Source organism: Fomitiporia mediterranea (assembly GCF_000271605.1).
Source record: "Fomitiporia mediterranea MF3/22 unplaced genomic scaffold FOMMEscaffold_10, whole genome shotgun sequence".
In the NCBI taxonomy this organism is placed as follows: domain Eukaryota; kingdom Fungi; phylum Basidiomycota; class Agaricomycetes; order Hymenochaetales; family Hymenochaetaceae; genus Fomitiporia; species Fomitiporia mediterranea.
Genome location: NW_006760395.1, coordinates 1,879,805 through 1,892,468, shown reverse-complemented (window position 1 = coordinate 1,892,468; position 12,664 = coordinate 1,879,805). Strand labels below are relative to the sequence as shown.

The 12,664-nt window shown below is 44.1% G+C and overlaps 4 protein-coding genes across 4 annotated transcripts; 2 read left to right on the top strand and 2 right to left on the bottom strand.

The window, feature by feature from the left end:
• Positions 1-188: 188 nt before the first annotated feature.
• Positions 189-668, top strand: FOMMEDRAFT_159829 (uncharacterized protein; the record flags this gene model as incomplete). Its single annotated transcript, XM_007269581.1, has 1 exon — positions 189-668. One exon carries the CDS (start codon positions 189-191, stop codon positions 666-668), a length of 480 nt encoding a protein of 159 aa, XP_007269643.1.
• A 506-nt stretch (positions 669-1,174) lies between these two features.
• On the bottom strand, positions 1,175-3,353 carry FOMMEDRAFT_112521 (amidase signature enzyme). The gene is made up of 7 exons (XM_007269580.1): positions 3,035-3,353; positions 2,765-2,980; positions 2,469-2,710; positions 1,903-2,411; positions 1,601-1,845; positions 1,368-1,507; positions 1,175-1,309 (listed from the first exon to the last, which is right to left on the bottom strand). The coding sequence occupies exons 1-7, from the start codon at positions 3,171-3,173 to the stop codon at positions 1,223-1,225; spliced, it is 1,578 nt and encodes a 525-aa protein (XP_007269642.1). The 5' UTR covers positions 3,174-3,353; the 3' UTR covers positions 1,175-1,222.
• Positions 3,354-6,118: 2,765 nt separating this feature from the next.
• Positions 6,119-7,797, top strand: FOMMEDRAFT_170177 (uncharacterized protein; the record flags this gene model as incomplete). Its single annotated transcript, XM_007269579.1, has 12 exons — positions 6,119-6,193; positions 6,252-6,284; positions 6,361-6,380; positions 6,441-6,455; positions 6,517-6,555; positions 6,605-6,687; positions 6,756-6,864; positions 6,917-7,085; positions 7,146-7,296; positions 7,353-7,392; positions 7,450-7,481; positions 7,539-7,797. Exons 1-12 carry the CDS (start codon positions 6,124-6,126, stop codon positions 7,795-7,797), a joined length of 1,020 nt encoding a protein of 339 aa, XP_007269641.1. The 5' UTR covers positions 6,119-6,123.
• A 528-nt stretch (positions 7,798-8,325) lies between these two features.
• Positions 8,326-9,459, bottom strand: FOMMEDRAFT_159826 (rhamnogalacturonan acetylesterase RgaE; the record flags this gene model as incomplete). The annotated part of the gene is made up of 8 exons (XM_007269578.1): positions 8,326-8,339; positions 8,391-8,486; positions 8,541-8,564; positions 8,620-8,713; positions 8,778-8,913; positions 8,969-8,998; positions 9,053-9,185; positions 9,246-9,459. 8 exons carry the CDS (start codon positions 9,457-9,459, stop codon positions 8,326-8,328), a joined length of 741 nt encoding a protein of 246 aa, XP_007269640.1.
• Between the last annotated feature and the right edge of the window lie 3,205 nt (positions 9,460-12,664).

Genomic DNA, 12,664 nt, shown 5'->3' with positions numbered 1-12,664 from the left:
ACCTTACATCGTTGCAGCTCGCTCGGACTGATAATGGGAAGACAAAGAAAAGGCTATATAAGGAAGCGATCAAGCACAGAGTCGTGTACATCCATCCTAGGGATCAATATGTTGAAAATCCTTCGGGACTGCTAGGTGACGGCTCCCGTACGCAAGAACCACTGGAACGTTGTCTGGACGAGTATCGAATGCGAGATGACATCTTCAGCACAGGTGTCTGTTTATTCGAGGTCATATGCTTCCGGTCCCTACTTGCTTGGAAGGAGAAGGGGAAGACAGAAGCTCAATTGCGCGGCGACTATGTGTACGACGATAGTTTTGTGCCACTATCAGATGGTCGAGATGAATGGAAGGAACTCACACCGGGCGAGCGAGCAAGGAGAAAAGCAGCAGTTCTCATCGAGAATGTTAAGGAGAAAGTCCCGAAAGTTCTTGGACAGCGGATAGGGAAGCAAGTGGCTGAGATCATTGTCAGTTTTCTACGTGCCGGATACGATAATGAAGCATTTGGTGTGTCCCTGAAGGACAAGAGCGATACTGAGGTTAGTCTTTTCTTCCTGAGTGAGGCGTTAAAATGCCTCCGAGAAATCCATAGGAAAATGATCGACTCCGAGAGGAAGAAGAGAAACTCGCAATGGCAGTTTGGTGCCCTAAACTTCTGTCGATAGGTGATATTTCAGTGTAACACAAGATGCATTTGCTTAAAATTAACTGTAATTACTTCTTCGCGTGTTTACCAATGACGCATGGATTTGCAACTGAGTGACGAAATGTGTTCACAATACCTGAGAATGTATTTTTGTTTTGTTCTCTACCGATGCTGTGATTTATTCGAGTCTGCAAACACGCCTCGATTTCCTTACGAACTTATTATCCACGTATATTCTTGAACACATCAAGAACTCGATTCATTAAATTGAATAGTCAGCCAGCAAACGGCCTAATGTTAAACCATACATTCAATACAAGTATCTACAGAGGATGCTGTGCTTTACCACACATTGTTTTAGGACTGTTTGTTGCACATGTCCGATTGGTCGGGGATGACCTGAACCTAGTCAATGCAAAGTAATTATTTATTCACTCTATCCCCTATAATGCGACTTTGAATAGTTGATGATTCTATGAGCCGCGCGCTTTCAGATATCAATGAGTGCATGTAGATAATACTTCCGCAGACATAAAAATTATATTCAAAGTTCTTTGAATTTGCTCTCGTGTTTTATCCGACTATCTTCCAATCAATTGCTTGTTCAAAAGCATCGCCAACTCTTAGAACCGTGGCCTCGTCAAAATGGCGCCCAACAATCTGGGACAAGTATCTTAGTTTCAAACATAGAGATTCTTGATTTCAGAAGTTTCCATACCTGCAGGCCAACAGGTAACTTTATATTTCTGTCTTCAACTATCAGTATATCTTCTTCCGCCGCGCGCGTCCAACCTATTGGGATGCTCATTGCCGGATGGCCTGTGCCATTAAACTGAGCTGTATTCGCAATGATGTCGGCTGTGAGAAAAGTTAGCAGGAGTTGACAAGGGACGCGATAAGATCAAAGTCAACTCGTATGAATGATCAGGACTAGTTCGAAAATGAACGCACCTGTTCGCTCTGCACAATTCCAAGGAGCTGCATTAGGTTTTGGATGACGACGTGCGCCAAAAGCGATTGTTGGCATTATGAGCACATCGAAGTTTGCAAGTGCGGTGTCGTATTGTCGCTTCGCTTTCCGGAGGAGGTTTACAGAGCGGCCGTAAACGGTTGGGTAATTCTCCCAAGCATACTCGGAATTCAGGCCGGAGCTAATGACAAAGGATGACACGTTATCCCATTTCCCCTGCGTCCATCTATGAGTAAAAGCTCAGAAATTTTATTTCGCGAAGAACGCTGGAAATGGTACTTACGGTAATAATTCCTCAAAGAACTCATTGATGTAGAGTCCACGATGTCCGCATTGACGGCCTTTACGGGTCTGTGACGAACCCACTCTATTGATGATGATCGATGCTGAACGGGCCACTGTATGTATTGGTATGGCGACTTCTTCCACTAGCGCACCAAGTGAGTTGAATGTTTCAACTGCACGCTCAACGGCAATGCGTACTTCAGCTTGAAGTTCTGAAACTTCGAAGCCTTCCTTCAGCACGCCAATCTTCAAGCCTGCAATTCCTTCCTTACGTGCAACTCGTAAATCATCCGTATACTTTGGTACGATTGTTCGTGGGGGTACGCCAAGCTGGCGATCGTCAATTCCGTCGTATCCTGCAACAGCCTCAAGAAGCATTGCGACGTCCTCAACTGTACGAGCCATGGGTCCAGTGTGGTCGAGACTTGGCTCCGACGAGAGAATACCGGTGTACGGGATCAGCCCAAAAGTAGGCTTGAGACCGACAATACCACAGCATGCGGCTGGCTATTAATAACACATAAGAGATGACATTCGCTTCACTCTGAATAATGAAGTACACACAAGCCTGATACTCCCTCCCTGATCACCACCCATACCCATATCGACTTCACCAGAGCTAATAAGTGCAGCACAACCAGAGCTGCTACCAGCTGTACTGAACCCATATGCATACGGATTGTGCACTGGACCCGTGGAAGACGTGAAGGAACCTGCTCCGTGTGACATATTCTCGCAAGTCGCCTTGCCTACGATCGTACCGCCAGCTTCAAGGATTCGAGTCACAATGGTTGCGTCGATTGTAGCTGAAGAAAACAGTGAGCGTCATTAACTACACTGAGGATTAGGCAAGAACGTACGGACGAAGTCTTTGATAGCATTCGTCCCGAATAGACATGGAACTCCAGCAAGACATATATTATCCTTAAGACAAATTGTTTTGCCAGTCAGAGGACCACCCTCGCAGCCTTTTACAGTCGCCTTCCAGGCCCACCCGTTCAGAGGATTCTCTGCGTCTGGAACAGGCTTGACATCAAGGCGAGGAAACTTGTCAAAGTCCACAGACGGCTTGTAATCTACATCCAAACAAACATGAGAAGAGCAAGAACCATATGGAAATACCTGCTTGCCTTCATATTTCATGATATCTTCCGCTGCGTCGCGTATCTGACCAATAATCCTTTGGTAATCGGCCTTGTGGGTTTCTGGTATGTCATAATGCAGTCGGGCGGCGGCTGAGAGTAACTCAGGCAGGTCAATCGGGGCCATTTCGCGATAACGCGACTACCATCTGAGCCTATAAGCTGCATGGGTAAGATTCAATATTTGGAAGAAATTGAGTTTGGCGAAGCCGGCCCCTACGGAGCGGAAACGGTGTCTTCCACAGTATACATATTGCATTGTCTCAATGCTTGGAAAGAAATGAGCATATTAGTACAAGATGCCGAGCTTGTCCGATTAATGCTGATGAAATCGTTAAGATGAAGAGGACACGGCAGATAGTTAACTAGGAATGAGGTATATAATGCAGCGATGCTTCGCTGCAACATGGACGCAGTAACGTCGCAGATTGGAGGTTTGGACATCAGTGTATCTTACATAATCCACCAGCTTAGTAATAGGCACTCTTTCTCTCTCGCCTCGTCAATGGCACAACACATAGTACTTAATTTTTCTTCTATTTAAATTGTTCGAGCCAGTAATAACATGGTTGATTCACGTTGTGAATAGTCACCTCCTCTCCACGTTCCACTCGAATTGCTTGCCCGGATATGACTTCTCCAGCACCCGATGTTATAGGAACGGCGATGTGTTTGCCCAGTAGACTTATCGCATGCTTGTGTTGACCTCTCACTTAGATGAGGTTGTATCTGTGCTTAGGTATCAGTGAGATGGATGACTGGGTTTGAACAGCTGGTAAGAAGCCTGGAATATCAAGCACTTCTTGAAACGGTCGGATGATGCGAGGACGGCGGGCGTCCTTACCCTCACACCGGAGGTATGTCATTCGTTCCTGAAAGATCATCGGTAGTCCATCCGTACTCGTCAATTTTCTGTTCGGGGTATGGGGACCAATTCAGAACTCATTTCGACGCGAAGTATTCATTCATCCTTCTCAGGTATTCCGACCTTGCTAATTACAGGTTTTGATCCGGTCAGGTTGGCTAGCTTTCGTCACGTACAACGGCAGAAACATGTTAATAGAGTACGATCTTACACCGACACTCTTTTGTCCGTGTCAGAGAAGATTTCTTTGTCCAAATCTTAAATATTGTAGGTTCTGCGAGTAGTTTGGTTCTCCCTTTTCCCGACTAACACGTCTTATTGCCAGTGTTGTGTTACATTATTACCTCTGCTGCTACGACTGATCTCGAAGTGCTTATTGGTGTTCCTTGTCTACTAGTATTGCTCTCCACATATGTAACTGATAACATCGTTCTAGAAAAGCTTCACTTTCGTATCATCAAGACGATCAAATGTGTACATGACCAGTAGGATTGGAATGGACTTCACTTTTCAATGTCCAGAGTGAGCCTAGAGCATCAAACGAATACTATCCGCCTAGTTAAGACAACCTGAAGGAGTATGATGATGTATGTGGTCTTGTTATCTTTGATGTTGCCCTGATCGTCCTCCTGGAAAGAGCATAACTCACACATCACTTAAATTTTGGCAAGTTCCTTGCACTCTGCCCTATGATCATCCTTCTGCTTGTGTCCCCCGAATACATGTCAAAGCATGCAGTACTAGTCTGAAATAATGTCAGGATTTTCCAGATGGCCCTCACGCGTTTTGATTAGGAAACCCTTTTTTCGCTGGTTTCATCCGTCATTTTTACGGCAAATTCCCAGCAGACCAGGGAAACGTCATCACAAGGTAAGGGCTTCTCCACGCCCAAGTCAACAAGAAATGGATAAGTTGGGGTCGGGTAAGTGGAGCACGATGTCCCTCTACTAGTATGTCTCAGGCCTAACATACTAAAATACCTCTCGTTCTTTTCATTCAACTTGGCTACAGCACCTAAGAGTTGACCCCTTTTTCCCAGTTTTCAGTAGTTCCCACTCGATATTCTACACACGCACCTTGAGGAGGAAAGCGTTGGATTATCTCCGTTCGGCTAGCTTCTCGGTCCTCGTGGATTAAGCTGTGATCGTCATTGGAATATCATCTGCCAGTAGGGACGGCCACGGGACGCCTTTTAGGTGTTATCATATCAGTCTAACCACTGATGGAGAGATTCACAAAAGAGATTGATATCCAGGAATAGACGTTGATCATCAACATCAAGCAGACAGATGATGGATATGCTCTGCTAGATGTTTTGCGCTGGTCCACCTGGAGAAAGTAGGTGATGGGATGGCGAACGACGAGATCCCTGGTCACAAAAGTTCCGGCAGCTGATTGGACATTGGATACCTCGTGATACGTGGGATTTTCGGAATAGAAAATGCTCGGACGGAAAAGGTTTAACGGAGCAAAACGTGACAGAAGTACCCCAAGTTACTTAACCGAGAAATAAACGTGAACCTCTCTGCTCTTAGCATCCCAATTGTGGATACGCATGGCCTATGCCAAATTGTGGATTTTCACGGTCCAGAGTGTGTTGAAATTTGACAGTGGCAAAGCAGAGGGTCAACAGAATACTGTCGAATCGGGGAGGAATCTCAGGGGTGAGCTCGCCAAAGTCACTTGATCGTCAGCCGGGAAAAGCGTCGATCTATGCAATTTGTAAAATTTGACCCTGGCTCTTCCAGTCAGCTTGGCACAGGCAATCCAACTCTTGAACACTACTAACCACAACCTGCCTGGATATAGGACATAGGTGCAACCTGTTGTGCCTGCAGCGGTTAGGCCCCGCGGGTCATCCGGGTTGCTATACGTTGATACCACGCTTAAGACCCCAGAACCGCGCCCGCATCCCTACCCCCGCTTTCTCGTCCAATTCAATATCTAATCGGCGAGCGCTGGTATCCCCTTCCAACCAATTCTTACAGAAAGGGCGGCGCGGATCCGGTTCATATGTACCGATCACACACCAAAGTTTGATCTTTCCGTGATACTCGCGCTTCTCAATCAGAACGCCCACTTTGTTACTGCATTAGCGTCATTTGTACGTGTCCTCCTATATAAGCTGTGCTAACTCCGTTGCTCACGTCTCTCAGAGGACTGCCGTGCTGCGTTCATTTTTACCCTCTTTTTATTTGTGCCCACACGCAACATGTCGTCGAGTGAACTAGCTCTAGCTACTAAGCTGGTCAAGTCAGCAAAGATACCTCTGTACACGTCGCGTACGCGTTTAAAGTGGTGACTTCTGCCATTTATCCGCTAACAGTTTTTTGCTTTCAGCTACTGCGCTGACGTGGGTCTTGCTTGATTACTGTGAGTCAACATTTACTTGTACCATCTACAAGTGCTGTGCCCCTGACCAAGACTTGTCGTTTCTTCTCAATCTCAGTCGACACTCTCCCAGATGAGGTGAGTAACATGCAGCTCGTAGCCCGTTGACGACGCTGACGTGCGATCTGTCGCTTCTAGGTCCGGTACATGTGGGTCAGTCAACCGCGGAGCTTCGCATTGACTTCTCCGCCTGACATTGCACTTCTTTTAAAAGCCCGGAGCTCAGGGCCTCGGGAAAATGTTATTCTACTGGGTGTGTTTGATGGACACATGTCCGTACACGTACTGATACCTTTCAATAGATTCGATACTACACGATTCTAGTGACAGTCTTTGACGTCGCCCAAATCCACTCCTTTTCAAAGTTTAGACCAAGTCTAACGACGTGAGTTAACTTTGTTTCCGTTCACATCACGCTCATTATTGATGAAATTTGAAATATCTGATAATAAGTTGTGTCGCCATGGATTCGGTCATTCGTATTGTCGGCGCGATCAGCCTTTGGTCCGTCGAGATTATTATGCAGCTCCGAATTTATGCGCTCTACAACTGCTCAAAGAGGGTACGTGAATATATACTTAGGGATAGCGCTTAATCGCTAATTGGTTTGACAGGTGGCTGCCTTTAACATTTTCCTTTTCCTGATGTCTATCGGAGGTTTCTTCTGGATCCTCGTCCACAATGCTCAGGGCCGTGCCGCTGTTATCCATCAGGCAAAGGCTCTTCCCATTCCTGGCTGCCCGGTAGTGCATACGGGGATCGAATGGGCTCAGTGGATTCCTGGTGAGTCAGGAGCACGCTCAACCGTCCAGGACATTAATTAACGTCTATGAAAAAAAATAGCTACGGTATTCGAAGGGGTTCTGTTCGTCTTTGCTCTCCTCAAATCGCTCCACACAATTTTCGCGAAGTTCCGGGGAGGTGTAAACATGATGCACACGAACGGCATGCTTTTTACAATCATTGTAAATGACAACTTGCTGTATTTCTTCGGGTAAGAAATCCACGATTCTGTATCGGTTTCGTCGATTGAATGTAATTCGTATCAAGCATTTCCGGTTTGCTGGTCCTCAATAACCTGATGGTCGTCGTATGTTGCCTTACAGTGTTCCCTGTTAATCAAACAATGACGACTTGTATTATCTAGGGCGCTACCAAAATCCCCTGGTTCAGTTACAGGTGAAGTCGCTCGTTAATTCTCGTCGAAAGGGGTTATGTTAATATTACCTGCATTAGCCCTTTCCACGCCGCAATGGGAATAATGACAAGCCGTCTGCTAATGCATCTCCACAAGGCAGTGGTGCATGGAAGAGTCGTCATGTCAGGAGTGAACCCCAGCCGCACAAACAATGCCACTACCATGAATACGTACCCCATGCAGATGATGTCCACAAATGGAACCATGAGTTGGAACGTCGATAGGAATGCGTCTCTTGGATCCTCCACGCTGATTGCGAGCGAGGATAGGTATCTGGGTCGATATACAGACGCTTAAGGCTTCACTAACCGGACATCGATATTGTCTGTCTGTCTTTTCTTGAGGATTTCGGATTCATGTTTATATTTTTATTTATCTGCGTTCGTCCGTTTTTATTCATATGATAGGGCAAAGGGGCTCAGGGTCTTGTAATAGTAAATGTATTCCCATGAGAATGTTTATTTCACACCAATTCACCGTTGCAATTTGTATATAACATTTCCACATCACTTACGATCGATTGCGCAAGAATTCAGGATACCGTATGCTCGACGCTTTTCGATTGTGCCCAGGAGTTGTTTCGTGTGAAGCATGGATTTTCGATCATAAGGTACTAGCCTAACCGTGCACTCTGTGAACGAGTGGTGGGACTCGTTAAGCCGAAGACAGCAAGTCTGCAAGGTATTAAGAGTGAACTAGGACAGCTGCCGGCAATAGGCGGAAATCCTCAAATATCGTCGTATTAACTCAATCACAGAACACCGATATGACACATGCACTGGAATAATAATTAAACAGTCCAAAAGCATGCAGGCCAGCAAACCTTCAGACACAGTTGCCTACACAAACTCAAGTCAATCGTGTACTCGTGCAAAGTACTAGAAACTTACTCGGGACAACAGTCTTATTGGAGACAAATGGGAAGAGTGGATTAGAGGTGTCACAGAGTACGCCTCGTACGAATGTCTGCGCAACAATGTCTGCGCCTGCATATAACCAGTCAATATCTGACTACACCGTACAAGAAAGGATTGTCTTACCAGTCGGAGACGTGTGTGTATGGTCTAAACGGTTAATTAGTTTGTAATCTATAGCTTATTATAAGACAGCTATACTAACCGACGGGGTACAAGGCATTTACAGCCGCCTCTCTCATAGCTCTGTATTGTTCGATGACGAGGTCGAAATGGTCAACGTAAGACGCGCCGGTATCCTGTATCATATTGACCGTTCAATCCTCTTCTCAGACACTTCCAGTTATGAAAACGTTGACGCACTTTTGCAGCGGTCTGCGCATAACCAACAAAACGCGATGGTGCAAAGCCGACATCATACGGGTTGTCCGGCGTCTGGGAGGAAACAATGACTTTCGCCGACTTGCCTTGCAGAGAGTTGACTGCGTCCTCGATGTATCTTGAAAATACGTTAGGTTCATGACTTTCCAATATGGTAGAGTTGGCGTTCTCACTTATTGAACGTAAACACTATTGTCCCGTTGCTGTAAATGGAATATTACCTTGTGCCTTTCATGACACGAAGTTGTGGAACTCACACATTGCAGGTAGTAGTTGTATCTGCCCCGGGACACACCCCTCTAGTTGAAGCCGATGGACCTCCACCGTCATTATGACCAAACTCGATGACGACAATATCTCCAGGCTTAACAGTGTCGATAATCGTGCTGACTGGCAAATGAAATAAGTTAGATACATATTAAATCGTGAATGAAATAAGCGCCATCATACATCGTCCTTCGTCTGTATAGCTTCTGGAGCTTCTACCAGCAACTGCATCGTTGACCACCGAAATGTTAAGATAGTTCCCAATGAACACTCCCCATCCGATGACCGCATCGTTCCCGTCATTTGCAGCCATGGTAGAATCGCCTGCCAAATAGAGTGTCGCAGCTCTGGCGCATGTTACTGCCAAGGTAAGACCGGCAGCCAATTTCGACAGCATGGTTAGATTCAGTTAGGTTCAGCTGGGATACAACAACTGGAAGATGAGCGTTAGGACTCGAGACAATGCCGTATTATATGGTTGCGGTGTCTCCGTATACGTGGCAGTACCATATCCGTGTAGACCTTTAGACTTGAAAATGCGGGCCATATATTTCGGAATTCATGCCTTACTACATAGGGATCGCATGAAGAAATACCGCACCGTATTATACGGACTATACACTAGTGATACGCACGGTCAGGTCGTGACCTGTTTTGACCCTGACCTGACCCCGACCTGACCCATTTTGACCTGACCCAGTATGCTAGGTCAGGCCAGGTCAAATTTGGGTCAGGTCATGGGTCAGCCTTCTCCCAAATTTTCCTGACCCACTTTGACCCGACCTGACCTTGACCTGACCTGTAACCTATATGTAAATAATGTTATTAAAATACACTTACTTATAATAGACAAATATAATATATTAAGGTACATTTGATATAATATCAGAGGATTGTAACTGAAAATCAAGCTAATAGCAGAAATATACTTTCCTTACAATTAGAGATCTACATTTTAAGGAACTTCTATTAGACTTCAAGTATATATTCTGTCTGAATGACATGAACACATTTAAGTATAAGTTGATGGCAGATGCCAGAATGGAGGTCTGGGACGAAATCATGGATTGGCTTTTATCAGAAGCAGAACAAAGTATCCTATTTGTACAGTGTAGTAGGGTCCAGAAAGAGTACAGTCATAACAACCATTGTAGAGTACTGTTGTGAGATACTATACCTTAGTACATACTAGTTTTCAATTGAGTAGATGATGCTGACTCTGCTGAGGATCAGCTCACCTCTATCTTCCAGAAGATAGTATTCCAGCTGGCCTTGTTCGATTCGTCTATTGCAAAGTACATTAAGGCTGCTATTCAGAGAAGTGATTGTATTGTAGAGGCTGTTACTGAGGTGCAGTTCAAGAGGCTCATCAATACAGCATTATCATCAAATGCGAATAAGTCTGTACACGAACTCGCGTTAGATTCAGACTCAGATAATAGTCGACAAGATGTTCTGTAATACATTGATCACAAGATGAAAGTCAGCCTCGAGGACTTAGGACTCGAGATGCTGAATGAATGGGGCACGTATAGGAAACACCTTATGATGCATCTCAGGGACTCTTCATTTAGGTTTCAACAGTAATCAAGCTAGTCAAGGACAATCCCGGCCTATCTAATACATATGACTTCTGGAGTTGGATCAGAATGCTTTCCTTTACATATCATACACTTCTCTCAAATATATAGTCTCATTCTTTTGAGCAATGCACTACTATCAGACACTATGATTTAACATAATCCTAGGGTTATCAAGCCATAACTCATCATGCCTAATTCTTTCAAGCTGCAGAGTGTAGCTGGATATTACCAAACAATCCTTGCACAGTATAGGAGTGTATCCTCATGGCACTGGCATTTTGCTTGAGGCACTAAAAGAGCAGATTGCTGTAGTCTGTTTGAGATTGTTCTATCTGCAAACCAAACATCATCCTTGCTGTGTGTGCAGCTGATGTAGATCTTGCAAACTCATAGCTCTCCATACTAGTTCAAAGTCTAACTATTTGAGGATACAAGCAATTGGAGTTGTTATGAAGATAGCCTTAGTATCTCTAGAACAGGGTGTAGACTGCTACATTCTGTTCCCCCTTATTTCTTGTAACCCTTACACAATTTCCTGTAATGTAAAGTACAAGAGAAAACTACATTCTCTAGCAATATGTGTACAGATAATAGATTGGTTTGTGTTGGACTATTATTTCTTTTTTCCTAGCCTTTTGCTCAATGTCCAAACTACCTACCACTACTACTACAAGTCAATATCTTACTATGGCTCACTCTGAAAACACTCTTGGTTGTACTCTTGATAAGAATAACCAGCTGAAGGATGCTAGTAAAATAGTATTCTTTAATAACCCAGATGACAAGATTCCAATTTCTGGGCCAGGTTCACATAATCAAGAGTCTGGTTTGCTAGCTCCTACCCAACAACCTGTATGCAATGTCAATCAAGCCAAGCTACATCATGCTATTTGCTTCCAGTATGATGAAGACAGTGATTTTGGTGAAGGGAACGATTCAAATGAAGAAACTAATCATCCACCTGTTCTGGGCTGTAAACAACCTGCAAAACCATGTACTACCTGTCCTGTAAAGAAGCATAAGGTGCTTGTCAAGTCATCTGGTAGCTCTACACTCACAGAGTGGAAGGGGAAGGGGAAGGCTGATGTAGGAGAGAGTGTTGCTGGGCAGTTTTTGAAGGATGTGAGCAGAAGCAAAGGTATGTTAATCTAGTCTAAGTAGAGAGAAAGCAGAGTCAACTGTCTGGCCAAAGACAGTAAGAATGGTTACTCACTACCCAGTCTGCTTGAGAGCTTCCATTATCTTTGTTTGGAAGACATGGTCAACAGATTCAACTGACATAGTTGTCCTTGACTGTTATATTACAAACACATCTATTACTTGTACTGTGTATTCAATCAACAATCATGACTAATTTTACATGTTATAGATATGCCTCAAGATATTCAGGAGATCAAGGACAGTTCCTCTGAGGCAGAACCATCTATTTTAGCTGGAAGGCAGGGTATAGAGGACATTGCCCCTCTTTATGAGTTCTTCTCTACAAATGATAGTAAAAAGCAAGTAAGATGTCTTGTTTGCAGGTGAGATACTCTAAATTATTGTACTTAATGAACATACTAAATACAAGAATACATAAGTGAGCTCAAGAACGAAGCCCTAGCAAGATATCCAAAGTTGGAACCTCTTTTTAAGGGAAAGTCAAATACCACCACTTTGTGTCATCATATTGCTCAAAGAAAAGAAGACAACTACTGGCACTTCAGAAAATATGAAGAAACCTGCAAGGATAATAGTCTTCTTGATTCTCAAGTGTACCTCAATAACTTGAAGTATACTTGTCCTGAAGATCTTCAGAAATCTAAGGAGATTGAAGATTCAGGCAAAAAGTATGTATTCTAAAGTATATATTGTTCTTTTTAATCTAAGTACTATATTCTAGACAGTCCAAATTGACAGGTTTTATGGTACCTAGTACTGATACTATCTGGACTAAGGATGGACTTTCTGAGAGGATTGAAAATTTTATTGTTAATACAAATGTTGTAAGTATTATACTAATTTGTATTCCTTTATTCT

Bases quoted from the DNA above. Each gene is read 5' to 3' on its own strand.
- FOMMEDRAFT_112521 (XM_007269580.1), bottom strand. From the start codon at position 3,173: ATGGCCCCGATTGACCTGCCTGAGTTACTCTCAGCCGCCGCCCGACTG. The intron at 1,508-1,600 runs GTGCGTTCATTT...CTTTTCTCACAG, and splicing joins GAATTGTGCAGAGCGAACAG to CCGACATCATTGCGAATACA. The intron at 1,310-1,367 runs GTATGGAAACTT...TACTTGTCCCAG, and splicing joins AGTTACCTGTTGGCCTGCAG to ATTGTTGGGCGCCATTTTGA.